The following is a 13352-nucleotide window of genomic DNA, read 5'->3' as shown; positions in this document are numbered from 1 at the left end:
TTATTATTATTATATAGCTATATTTTTTCTTATTTAGAATTTAACCCCATTAAAAAACAAAAGTACATAAAAATATTTCTGACATATGTATCTGTCACGGAACAAAGATGTCATATTAAAAAAAAAACACGTAAATTGATCGAGTAGTTTTATTTTTAATTAAATATATTAATTTATGAGTAAAAAAAAGAGACTGTCACGCGTCGTCGCTCGTCGTCAGCTTAAAAAATAAAGGTAGCTAAGTCCACAATAATTCAAACTTGCGCGATCAGCCTTGTAATGCTAACAATTTCGCATTAATCGCTTTAAATCGTTTTAAAATGGTTTTCTTTATAAAAAATAAAACTACTTGATCAATTTGCGTGATATTTGGGATATGAAATTTCCGTTCCGTGACAGATACGTTAGAGAATTTTCTGAAGTTTTGTTTTGTTAATTAGGTTGAATTCTGAACAAGAACCTTTTTGTTTCGCATTATAGCAGAAACACACACACACCTATATTCTACCTTGGTAGGTTCTTGGCGGAAAGAAAAAAGTAGACAAGTATTTTAGAATTAGAGTGGGAGATCGCTTTTGCATAATAACATAAAATGTTCCAACATTTCTGGGATATTCTAGTTTTTTAGGACCAGAATTTTTTTTTTTTTTATGGGAGATAACGTCTGTGTGCGCACGTGTGTGTGTGTGTGTGTGTGTGTGTGTGTGTGTGTGTGTATATATGCGTGTGTGTGGGGGGGTGTTTTTCTTGTTTGTTTATTTTTTAGTGAAGGGGCTTATTTTTAGAGTAATTTTGTGTGATTTTACGATCTTGTCAGTCAGATTTAGGGTTAATGCTAAAAAAAAAAATAATAACATGCCTAAAAAAAAAAGGTATAATGGCTCGGAAATGGATGATCATTTGAATTTAAATTTCTATACAAAACTGATCCCTTACTCTAACTTCTAAATTATTTTTTCTTTTTTTTTTTCTTTTGTATTTTTGTTTTTCTTTTTACTCAAGGTGTTCACATGTACTCACCTAAAAGAGTAAAATCTTATTTTGGGAGAGAGAGATTTAGCTGAGCGTGTTAATTTACCTTTTTTTTTTTATATATATATATATATATAGAAATATAAAATGTGTACCCAAACTTTATTTTCATATAAACCAGTCAAGGATATGTGCTCGACACTCAGTTTAACAGGGATGATCCACTGAATCATCAGTTGCCCTGCTCTTTTGGGTTAAGATGTTTTTTTCTGATGAGTTCTTGGAGATCCATCCTCCTAGGCTTTACCATCTCTCTTTGAGAAGAGATTGGTTTCTTGCCAATAGCTTGAGGCGCCCCCATGAGAAATGCTGACTGAGCTACTAAGGTATTTTTAGTAGGGGCCAGAGGGCACTACCTCTGGTAGGCTGGTCTTTTTATTCTCACCTTAGACTTTGTGCTACATTTTCCAAAGTCTTAATTAAATTACATTTTTGGTTTGTAGGACAAAATGAGTCCTAACATGACTTATGTTGTCATAGATTAAAGATTAGATTAGACAAGCCTGTTAAAAGAGAGAGTTCATGTGTGTGTGTGTGTAGTCTGTAGCCATGATGTATTAGTTGTCTCCTTAAAGTAAATAGTAATCACGTTGGCACACCGGCATAATCATGTTGGCACATCGATTCTCATTGGGGCTCCTTGATTTCTGAGAACTTCAACTGAAGTAAAGTGAAACGGAGTTCCACCTTGCTGTTTCTGGTAAGAAATAAGAACCAGTTTTGATGTTTTGTCACTAATTGTTCTAATTTTGGAACTGATTTGTCTTTTCTTGCCAATCAAGGTGGATGGAAATTAGCTATGAGTATGTATGTATGTGAGTGATGAGCTAATTGCCTGTGTATTAATATGCAAGTCTTTTTACACCAACCTAATGCAAAACATAACATAATACAAAAGATTGTGTGTTGATCTGTCATGCAATTGATACAATGTAATCAATCTTTACAAAAGAGAGAGACGTTCAGCACTCATCCTTGTATATTCCATCCTATGTTGGTAAGTTGTCCCTTTTCCTGTGCAGATATAGAGATTGTCTGATTTCCCAACTGTAGTATACATAACATATACTTATCCATGTGAGAAGGCATCATGGTGTAGATGTAAGTCACAAAAATATAAAAATTGTCCCTGAACCATTAATGGTTATTGCAAATGCCAAGCGAATTGTGAAGCGCAATATTTTAAAATAAAATGGTATATCCGTTTAAATCATACAATGTACGTTCACTGCCTGTTATTCTTGACGGTCGACAGAAAGGAAAACATGAGGGTTAAATTTTACTATAGGCATGTATGTGAACACGCACTGGAAAATCTTGAAAGTAAAAAAATTTAGTCGCTTTTCTTTTTGAATGTAAGTATAGTGTTTTATCAAAAATAAACCGATGGAAAAATTGAAAGGAAAACTGTTTAAAAAATAAACCAACAAAGTGGGAGACCAATGATAATTCAGAATAAAGAAAGAAAGATGAAAATAATGTAAAAATGTTGTAAGTTTTCAAAGAAAAAAAATAGTTTGGTAAACCTTTTTTTTGTTGTTGTTTTATTCCAAGAAAATATAATATATTGCTTTCAAATATAATTAATGAGAACAGGCATAAACATTTTGATGCTTTTTCGTTATTGTTGCTAATTAACAAATCGAAATATTGATTTGCAAGTGAAACCAATCGTATCTATTGAATTGCCATGTCACAGTAATGAAAATAGCCATAACTTACAAAAAACAATGAGGGAGAAATTAATGATTAAATGAAATAGTTTTCAAAGAAATTAGAAATTTTAGCTATTTCCCTTGTGTTTACGTCACATGTCACGTGACCAAACAAACATAGCTGCAATCATTTTTTCATGTCATCATTGAAGATCGAAATAATTGTGACACGACAATTAGATATATTACATTGGTTATTGTTGTGATTGACAAACAATATTAGGAGTTATCATGTTTGTTTGTTTTTTTTAATTAAATATCAACTTTTCAGCTGGCCAATTTCACTACAATAATGAAGAAGCGCCCTTTTTATCGACAGACCTGTGCAATGAAAAACCTTATATATTTTTTGGTACTCTTGCATAACTTGACCCAGATCCTTGGGATTTTTTGTCAATTACGATTCAGGCTTGACTGGCAGTCACCGGAGAAGCCAAGCAAAGTAAGAGATGCAGACGAATTTCAAAACAAACAAACTGGAAAAAAATAGAAATACAATTAATATAAAATAACAAAAACCTACTGCAAATTTATTGAATATATATATATTTTTTTTTTCCAGAAAAGTCGCATTTTGTATTGTTTAGTTACTTTCATTTTTTTTTTCACAATTGTGTTATAAAAAAATTGATTTTTTTTTTACCATAAATTGTTAGGTGAAAGTTTTTTCCAAGAAAACTTACATTTTTTATAGTCATAAACGTTTCTCTTTGCAAATAGAATTTTTTTATTATAAGAAAAGGTGAATGCTTTTTATGAAAACTGTAAATTGTTAGGTGAAAGTACAGAATTTTTTTTTAATTTTCAAGAAAATCTACAAATTATTTTTTGTCACACCCCCATTAATTATGCAAAAAAAATGTTGATTTTCAGGTAAAATTCTGGAAGAGTACCATTCTTCCTAATTTCGTCTTTCTTTCAATTTTTTGAGTAGATTATCAGCAATTGCAAACTAACAAATTTAACCAACATGCAAAAACTTCAATAATTAAATATTTTTAAGGGTGGAAACACGAAATCAAATTATTACCCGTATGGTTGAGAGAGATTCTTTTTGATTTTTTGTTTGTTTTTTTTTTTTTCTCGTTGGCGAGAGACCCCCACGCCCCAAATTCCACAATTTTTACTTTTTTTTTTTACTTTTTTTCCTATTACAGACTTAATTTTTTTTCAGGTCATAAAAAAAATTTGAAAGAACATTTTTTATAACTTCACATGAGGGTTCAGTAGTCAATAAATTTCGTATTCAATTTAGTACAACGTTATAATTGAAAAATGAACCTCCACATGAAAAGTTATAAAAAATGTTTTTTTTTCAAATTTTTTTCTTATAGTCTAAAACTTAAGGGCAATCTCACTAACATCCGCCTTTTTTTTTTCGTTTCGTTTTGATCGTTTTATTTTTTACCCTCAAAAAACGAATTTGATCGAAAGAATAATATTCAACAATCGTACTTTATTTATTTTTGAAATAATTTAATTTTAAATGTAAAAATCAATTTAAGTCCAACTCACCATTCACATTGGATATGTTGACATTTTCAATGAATATTGACAGGAAAGCGACCACATGTGGTTAATTTAAATTAAATTTTAATCACATTACTCATATTGTAAACACAGTATGAAGTGAGACGAAAAGTTCCTTTTAGTGATGTCATGTGACGGTGGGCGGTGATGTGATTTTTCTCCAAATAAAAAAATGGCCAGATCATAACAAATAAAACCACCAAATTTATTAAATAAAAATTAAGTATGTTATAATTAAAAAGAAATATATAAAAACACGCATGAGTAAACTTAAAATACTATACCAAAATGTCGAAGCAATCGGTTTGGTGGTTTTTTAGTTTTTAAAAAAGTAACAAACCAGACGTTTCATTTTTATATATATAGACTGGGGGGGGGGGCTTTGTCTGGGCATAAAATACGCTTAAATATGATATTTAAATTTGTCCAGATGTTGTGTATATTATTATAGAGTCGTGATTTCAAAAGTAAAAAAAAAATGTATTTGGGTGCCATCAGTTAGAATCAAAACCAAAACTGTAGCATTCAAAGTTGGTGATGTTACCACTGTACCAATGTGACACGCATATCTGAACCAATTAAAAATAAACCAAGATGAATGCACAAAATGTATAATGATTTTTTTCAATTTTGACCCACTTTTGACCCCTTAAAACCTACTTGAACCAGCTAAAGACCCATAAAAGAATAGTTCGTAAAAAATCCAATCATTTGAGGCCCCTAGTACCATTCTGCGACTTTTAGTTTTGGAAATATGAAGACAAACAGATAGACATATAGCCTTTTATATATTATACTAATATATAAATAACTTATCCTTTATGAGTTCTGATATTTTGGGGGTTAAAATGCTATTAAAACCCAAATGCACTAGTGTCAAATAAATCATATTTTTACAATATATTTCTAAATTGAAATTGGTATTGATTTCGATATTTTATAGATAGCAATAATCATTTTTAGAATAAAATAATATTTGCTAATGGTATAGTAGCAGAAACTTGCAATGAAACGAGTGACCAACAGAAAATATTGTTGTTTGGAAGTTTATCAGATGTTTTAACTTGTAGGGTATTTGATTCCAGTCTACAGATAATGTCGGGTAGTTAGGAGAGAACAAGCACCATTTTGGAGCCTACCTTTCCCTGTAGACTTGTATATAATAAAGTTTATCTTTTTCTTTTCTTTTGTGCGGTAATCCATTCCCATATACAGATAATGTTTGGCTGTCAGGAGAGAATACACAACATTTTTTTTTTTTTTTTTTCGTAAATTCGTGTTCTTCAATATTTTACAGATAGCAATAATCATTTTTATTTTAGATTAAAATATTTTTGCAAAACCTTACTCTAAATTCTATGCTTAAATTCAGAATTATGAAATTTAAATTCTTTAAATCTTTTAAAAATTAATTATTTTTGAGAATGCTTTATTTCTTTGCAATTCTATTGACTATCTCTGTTACATAAGTTTGCGTGTGTGTGTGTTCCTTATAGGCTCCAGAACGGTTGAGCCTATCTTTTGCAAATTTCACTCCAAGCTAATTCATATATCTGGCAGTGTTCTTAGATATGTTTTGTACAGGAATTCATCTAATAAGTATCGAAAATAAAAAAAAACTGATCTTAAAAATAGTCTTTTTTATAAAGAAAGAATAATTTTTACAGGGGAATATTTTTACATTACACCAGCCAAGGGAGATAATAAAATTTCAGCAAATCATTTCTTCTTAAAAAAACAGATTTATTATAATCTGGAAATATAGCTTAGTGTTAGTGCATTCGACTACAGATCACATGATCCCCTGTTCAAGCCCGGGTGTATCTCACCATTTTATTTTAATTTTTTCTTATAAATGAGTTCAATTTACGATAAAAGAAGTGCTACAATTTATAATCGCTGAAAATCATTTCTTCGTTTCTATATTTTAAAAGTAAACATTAATTGGAAGTAACTTTTCTAGGGCATTTATCGTTAAGCCCAAATATCAGCTGAGGTAAACACAGATGGAATTTGATGAGTAATTTTATTATTATTTAAAAATTTTTTTTTGCGAATTAGTCTACGGGGCAAATTATTCCTCATAATATATAATAAGCAATAGAGGATTGATTTTATAATAATATATACGCCATCTGCAGAAATTAAAATATCATGTTTAAGTGTATTGTACGATTGGGCAATGCTGAGCTGCCAGGTAGTATTATATATTATTGAGAAATAACATTTTGATAAAATATTATTGAATTTATTTCCATTTTCTATTTACGAATTCAAGTAAAAAAAAAAGTGCATGTTGTTTATGTTGAAAATATTTAAAAAATTATTACATGTTGAAATTTTGCTCAATTCTAATATATTCTGTTTAGATATTGTAAAGTGAAATATAAGAGGGTGAACATCTAACAAAAAAATAATTCCTCTCATATTTTACAAAAAAACTGCATTTAAGTATAAATTGATTTGTAGAATAAATGACGACAAACGTCCATTCTAACATGTAATAGCAACTTTATTGGTTATCTTTGTTAGTAAAAATGGAGAAAAGGAGAAGATGGTAAATTATGGAAACATGTCCATATGTATGGAAGGAGACGAAAAGTTAGGTAGTTCTGTGGGAGGAGAAAAGAGTTCTGTGGGAGGAGAAAAGAGTTCTGTGTTTCTTCAGATTGGCACTTATAACGATAAGCAAAAATGAAGAAAAACTTTCATATTGCATCTACACAGAATGAAAATTGTATATTCCAAAAATCACAAAAAATTGATCAAGTATTTTTTTATTTACAAAAAAAAAACAAAAAACAAATTTGGCGTTTTTTTACCGATAAATAGCAGACAAGATCATGTTTATCTAGAGAACATAATAGGATGAGATAATCAGTGATTATTTTGACAGTTTCTATGTGCATATGGGTTGTCTGCCCTTGTCCACTGATTTGTTGTACGCTTTTTTGACCCTCATCGAAACTGAGTTAAATTTGATATTATTGAATAAAAAAAACAAAACTACTTGATCAAATTATGTGGTCTTGGGAATTTACATCAGCTGAAACGTTGTGGAAAAAACAACCAAGATGAGAACAATAGTCCAAGCAATCCAAATAATACAAAAAAAATAAATTAATTAAAAACAACGTTATTAATTATCTTTATTAGTATGAATGTAGAAAAGGAGAGGAGGGTTAGTTATGGAAACATAAGTCCATACGTATGGATTGAGATGAAAAGTTAGGCAGTTCATGTTTATTAAGATTGGCACTTACAACGATAAACAAAAATGAAGAAAAACTTTTATATTGCACCTACTTATCATGGAATGAACGTTCATTCTAACATTTAGAAACAACGTTTCGGGCGATGTAACCTCTGACCATCTTCAGGTGCATTCACACTGGATGTTATTGGTGAATAGTGAAAAATAGCATCGTCTATTTCTTTTTTTAATAAATAATTATCAAGCCTCATCTCAAAAATGTACAAACATCATATACAAAATAAAAAAAATGAACCCATAAGAGAAGAAATAAACTTGACGCTATTTCTCCCCCCGACCCCCCCCCCCCCAAAAAAAATTCACTTAATTTCATCAAGTATTTTTTTTTACAGCGAAAAAACAATTTGTTATGATACCGAGCAAAAAGTTTGATTTTTAGAAAAAAAAAAACTAGCATTAAAGATGGGGTGGGAGTGTCGGTGTTTTAGATTGAGTTATCTCCCCGTGGCGTGTTCCAAAAATTCGAAGATAGCTGATTTCAACGTGCTGTCATAAAAATGTATTTTTCCGCTATAAAAAAATAAACTACTTGATCAAATTAAGTGAAAAACATATGTACAATATAACCTTTTTCCATATTTTCATTTTTAAATGTCTCCATCAAACTGTACAAGTACCTTTTTTTAATGTGTGTGAAAGAAACGTACATACAATTCAATTTACTAAAATAATTTTTAAAGAAATATGATATTTTTTAAAATTATTTTATTTGCTTAGAAAAATACAATTTTTGTATACATAACTAATTTTTTGAAGCTCAGCAAAAAGAAAGGAAACCACTCTATGCTGCAGTGTTACTGACAAACAATTATTAAATTGTTGCTTGTCGTAGGTGATAAAATGCTAAAATAGCATTACTTCAAGTAGTTCTCTTGAATGTGTCAGATAAAAAATGCAATGAAGGTTGTTATATATCTACTGGTTTGTGATCACCTTCAGAAAGGGAGGAGCAACATTTTTCAGCATCTTTGACCGTCAGATTACAAAAGAGGAAAAAATATTTTTGCATCTAGCCCGCGAAAATTAAATATCTGTTGGTTAACAAAGGTGATTTTCTGTGATCACACAAATATGACTATTTAGAATTTCAAGGGAGTTAATTCATAGTCATACTAAAAGAAAAAAATTATTTTAGTAGAAAAAGGGAGATAATCATTTTTTATAACAAATTGTAGAAAATAAATTGTTTGAGATTTGTTAATAAAAAAAAATTAAAAGAAAATCTGGTAAGATATAAAAGAAATCAAATTTGAAATGTTGCATAAATTTATCTGTAGCAAAAATATTGGCAAAGAAGAAATGCAAAGTTGTGTCTATAAAAAATATTTCCCGAAAAATGATATGATATGAAAATGTCAGGATTGAAAGCTTAAATGATTTTAAATTAGATTAAAGGAATGGCACTTATATAATTTTAAACTTAGATTTAATTTTATTAGTTGGTTGGTGTTTGTTTTGTATGGTTCAACCTGTTATTTTTTGTAAGTCAGAAGAGATTTACAATAATTTATTAAAACAGTTATACTGTGCATGGCTCAGAACAATAATTTATTTAAGTAATTATTTTTTGAATAGCTCTGAAGAGGTAAACAATTTATTCAAGCAGTTATTTTTTGTATAATTCAAAAGAGTTAAAAAAAAAGTTATTTTTTAAGCCAAGCAAGAATTCATGCAGTTATTTCTTGTATAGTTTGAAACAAACTAATTTTTACATTTATTCAAAAATTAGTTATTTGCATGGCTCAGAAAAGCAGGATAATAATTTATTTGTAGTTATTATTATACAGTTCAAAAGGAACTAAACTAATTTGTTTATTTATTAAAGCAGTTAATTTTTGTATAATTCATAAGACGTGGACAATAATTGGTACCGTGCACTTTTACCACCACACTATTTTTAAATAGTTTTTTCAGGTTAAATTCAAGCTTCACAATATCTTTTTTTTATTATTAAATTGTTAGGTGGAAACATAGAATAGTTGCAAAACACCCTCCCCTCCCCTTGTTAAGAATGGCTTTCAAAATAATGTTATTATTTTAGTATAGTGGCAAAAGTGCACAAGTACCCAATAATTTATTCAAATATATTTTTATATTGCACAGAAAAGCTGAAAAAAGAATTCTTGACAGTTATTTTCACATGGTTGTGAAATTATTTATTTAAGCATTTATATTTTTGAATGGTTCAGAAGAGTTATGGAATAATTTATTGAAGCAGTTATTTTTGTACAGTTCAGAAAAGCTAAACAATATGTTTGTTATTTTCATAGGTTCAGAACACTTGGGAAATTATTTATCTAAGCTGTTATATTTTTAATGGTTCAGAAGAGTTGGGCCATAAATTAATCAGTTATTTTTTTGTATTTTATGTAGTTTTTATGAAAGAAATATTAAATAAATTGCTACTGTAGAATAAAAATAAAAACACAAATTGCTTTTATTATGTAAAAAGCCAACTAATAATGTGTTCATAATTCATAGGGCACATTTATACATTTAATGAATGACAAATTGAAAACATTTTAAATTTTCATTTTTATATATCAAAATCTTTTCACACATTATTTCAGTTTGAATGCATATAATCATTATTTTTAATGAATAATCATTTCATTGTTTGAGTAACTATATGAAAAATTTTATTTTTTGTATGGTCCATAAGAGGTGAGCGATGATTTATTCAAAGTTATTTTTGTATTGTACTGAAATGCTAAACAATAACTTTTTACAATTATTTTCATAGGGTTCAAAACACTTGGGAATTTATTTATGTAAGTAGATACATATTTTAATTGTTCAAAAGAATTAGGCAATAATTTAGTTAAAGTTATTTGATTCACACATTAAAAGTTTGAATGCATGTGATAAATCCTATTTCTTTGAATTGAGAAAAATAGACCTTTTTTTACAGCTAAACCAATTTTGGGGAAGCCATGTTTCTTTTCTTTTAACTTAATATCTTTCCCTTTATAAAGTGAGGTATGTTCATATGACACATATTTGTATGTACAGGATTCACTCCTAAACCAATTAGCCGAACATTATAGATTTTGGAATGCAACTGCTAAGCATCAGTGTGCTATATTTAGTTTAATTTGGTTTTATGCAAAGAGAGTAAAAAGGTCGGGGAGTTCTTCATAAAAATTCAGATACCGCTAATTTTTTGTGAAATGTTAAGAAAAGGTATTAGACATCAATTAATAAATATTCCCCAAATTTCAATTTCTTTAGTGAATTTTAAAGGGAGGTATAATATCAGTACAACTTTGCATTTGAAAATTAAACTATATCAGATTTGCATTGAGTTTGATCTGTAGTCATACTAATGAAAAAAGATTCCCTGAATTTCATTTATTTATTAAGTTTACTTCAGCTTCAGCCTTAAATTTTAGACATTTCCTAGAATCAAAATCATGTAATGGATTTTGATCCAAACTGAAATAAAGATTTTAGACATTTTAGTATCATTTATGTCTTGATTTTAATTTTTTTAAGCTGAGATAAAAGTGGTGTAAAACTGTGTGTTTTTTTTTTTTTGAAGAATTAATTTTATCCATGATATGATGAAGAGATAAAAAGAAAAAAACAGGAGAGAGAGAGAGAGAGAGAGAGAGAGAGAGAGAGAGAGAGAGAGAGGAAGAAATAAATAAAATATTGAGCCAAAAGGAGGGAAAAATATGAATGCAATGTTCTAGTGAATTGTTTTTTTCTTATCATAAAAAAAAGCAGAATTCCGCCGTTTCTGAATTACAAAACAGCAGAATGCCATTAAAAAGCGGAGAACTCCTGCTCCAAATATAAGAACTGTTGGCTAATGCTTTTTAACATAATCATAAAGATTATCTGCATGCTTCTGTGTCACTGATAGTCCCTCACAATTCTTTTGCCATTTTTGGGGGATGGCTTCCTCACCCCAATAAGCACCAGCAATCGCACCAGCCATTGTGGCTATAGTGTCAGTGTCTCCACCAAGAGATATCGCATACATGATTGTGCGCTCATAAGGATTGCGTCCCTGAAAAAAAAATAAAAAAAGTTAAAAATAACAGTTGCAATTAATCAATGAGTTTTTGATATCAAAACTCAAAGGATTTATACTGATTTTGATATATGATAATCAGATCGTGATGTGAGTGGGATTCTACAAAATTCAGTGAATCCCAACCCTCATAATCTGTTTAAAGCCTTAAGATTCACATCAAAATTAATATTTTTACTTTTAATCCTTACAAAATTCAGTGGATCCCAAGTGAATTTTCTTTTTAATTGAAAATACAAGTAACCAATAGCAAAAGTTGACCCTTACTTTATGTGTGTGTGTGGACAGCGAAAAAAACAATCACTTTTTCTCCTAAACAACTCCAATCAGTCTCAACTAAGAAAGTCAAAATCAAGAGAAAGACACAGATTGTATGTGTGGAGGGAAAGAGACAGGAAGTCATTCTTTGATGACACAAAAGTTCCTTACCCTTTTTAAAGCCTACACCATCATCATATTCGGTTTAACATCCATTTTACATATGTGTTTTTTTTATATGGAATCATCACTTATAAAGGCCTGGAAGCTACTTAAGGATAAAGGTTAATAAGTGTCAGATGAGACAACAACATGATGATCAGTAATAGTGAAAATTGGGTAAAAACTGATTATTTAAGAGGCCAGCTCAACAACAATTTGTTTAAATTGCTCAACCAACACCCTTACACACACCCGGGCAATGGCGAGCACTCATGCTAAGGGAAAGTGTGTGTGTGTGTGTGTGTGTGTGTGTGTGCCCGCCAAAAACTTGACAAATGCATCATCGGACTGACTATGACAACATTAGTATTGTTAGAAAGATCAATCTCTCAAAAAAAATATCTAAAATTAAAAACTGGCTAAAAAGATTAATTCTGTGATGGTCAACTGGACCGTTTTTTTACAAGGAGGGGTCACTTTTTGCGTCAACAATTTTACAAGTCATACATCTAGCAATCTCAATGTACATTTAAAAAACGTTATTTCGACCCGTCATATCATCATAAGTCGTGGCTGTGACAGCTAATGCGTTAGATTTTTTGACCTCCTTTTCTTCTTTCACATTACAGGTTCAAGTCTGCATACTGTGGCTTATTTTTTTGTACTTGCTAGTCACTTATAAAGGCTTGGAGGCCACTCAAAGATAAGGGTTAATGAGTGCAATGTGAGACATCACTATGATGATCAGTGATGGTGGAAATTGGGTAAAAATTGATTATTTAAGAGGCCAGCTCAACAAGAACTCGTTTACATTGGACTTAAAAATGACCATGTTATAGTCAGTTGGGAAACAACTGTGTGATATTGTGTTCCATAGAAAAATTATTCTGGGAAAAAAGCTTTGCTCAGGGAATTTTCGTTTAATTTTAGGCACAGATTGAGAGTAAAAAGAAATCTTTGGCAGTGGTTATAGCTATACGAGTGTTTGTTGTGAATGTTTTACAGGGGCAGGAACCACAGATTAAAGCCCGGTTGAGCACACCTGTCATGGAAATAATGATAGAGCTTACTGCTTACATGAGTTTTTTTCTTTTAATCTTTGTTCCAGCTAAACTTTATGTCCATTTCATAAATCGTTTCCAATCCTCTCATCATATTGTTCATCATCCAACTGATAATTTCATTAACCATTATCCTTGAGTGGATTTTCGCCTTGGTCAGTGGTGAATGTGTAAAACATTTTGAAAGCTTCAAGAGTATTTTTGAATTTCACAATAAACCTAAGTCGATCATTTTATTTGACTTTTAAACTTTGATCCAACCCCAGTATTATTTTATATTC

General features: G+C 29.8%; 1 protein-coding gene across 2 annotated transcripts in view; it reads right to left on the bottom strand.

The window, feature by feature from the left end:
• Positions 1–10188: 10188 nt before the first annotated feature.
• LOC145242160 (ADP-ribosylhydrolase ARH3-like) overlaps positions 10189–13352 on the bottom strand; it is an 81518-nt gene continuing 78354 nt past the window's right edge. The window contains exon 7 of one of the 2 annotated variants that reach the window (XM_080105138.1): positions 10189–11566. In XM_080105138.1, the coding sequence (XP_079961264.1) occupies positions 11363–11566 (204 nt within the window). In that variant the 3' untranslated portion in view covers positions 10189–11362. The remainder of the gene's footprint in view (positions 11567–13352) is intronic. The other variant, XM_080105139.1, reaches the window with a different exon arrangement.

This window comes from Euprymna scolopes, chromosome 21 (assembly GCF_053919585.1).
Source record: "Euprymna scolopes isolate OS-2025 chromosome 21, ASM5391958v1, whole genome shotgun sequence".
NCBI lineage: Eukaryota > Metazoa > Mollusca > Cephalopoda > Sepiida > Sepiolidae > Euprymna > Euprymna scolopes.
This window is presented reverse-complemented; position numbering and strand designations above follow the sequence as displayed.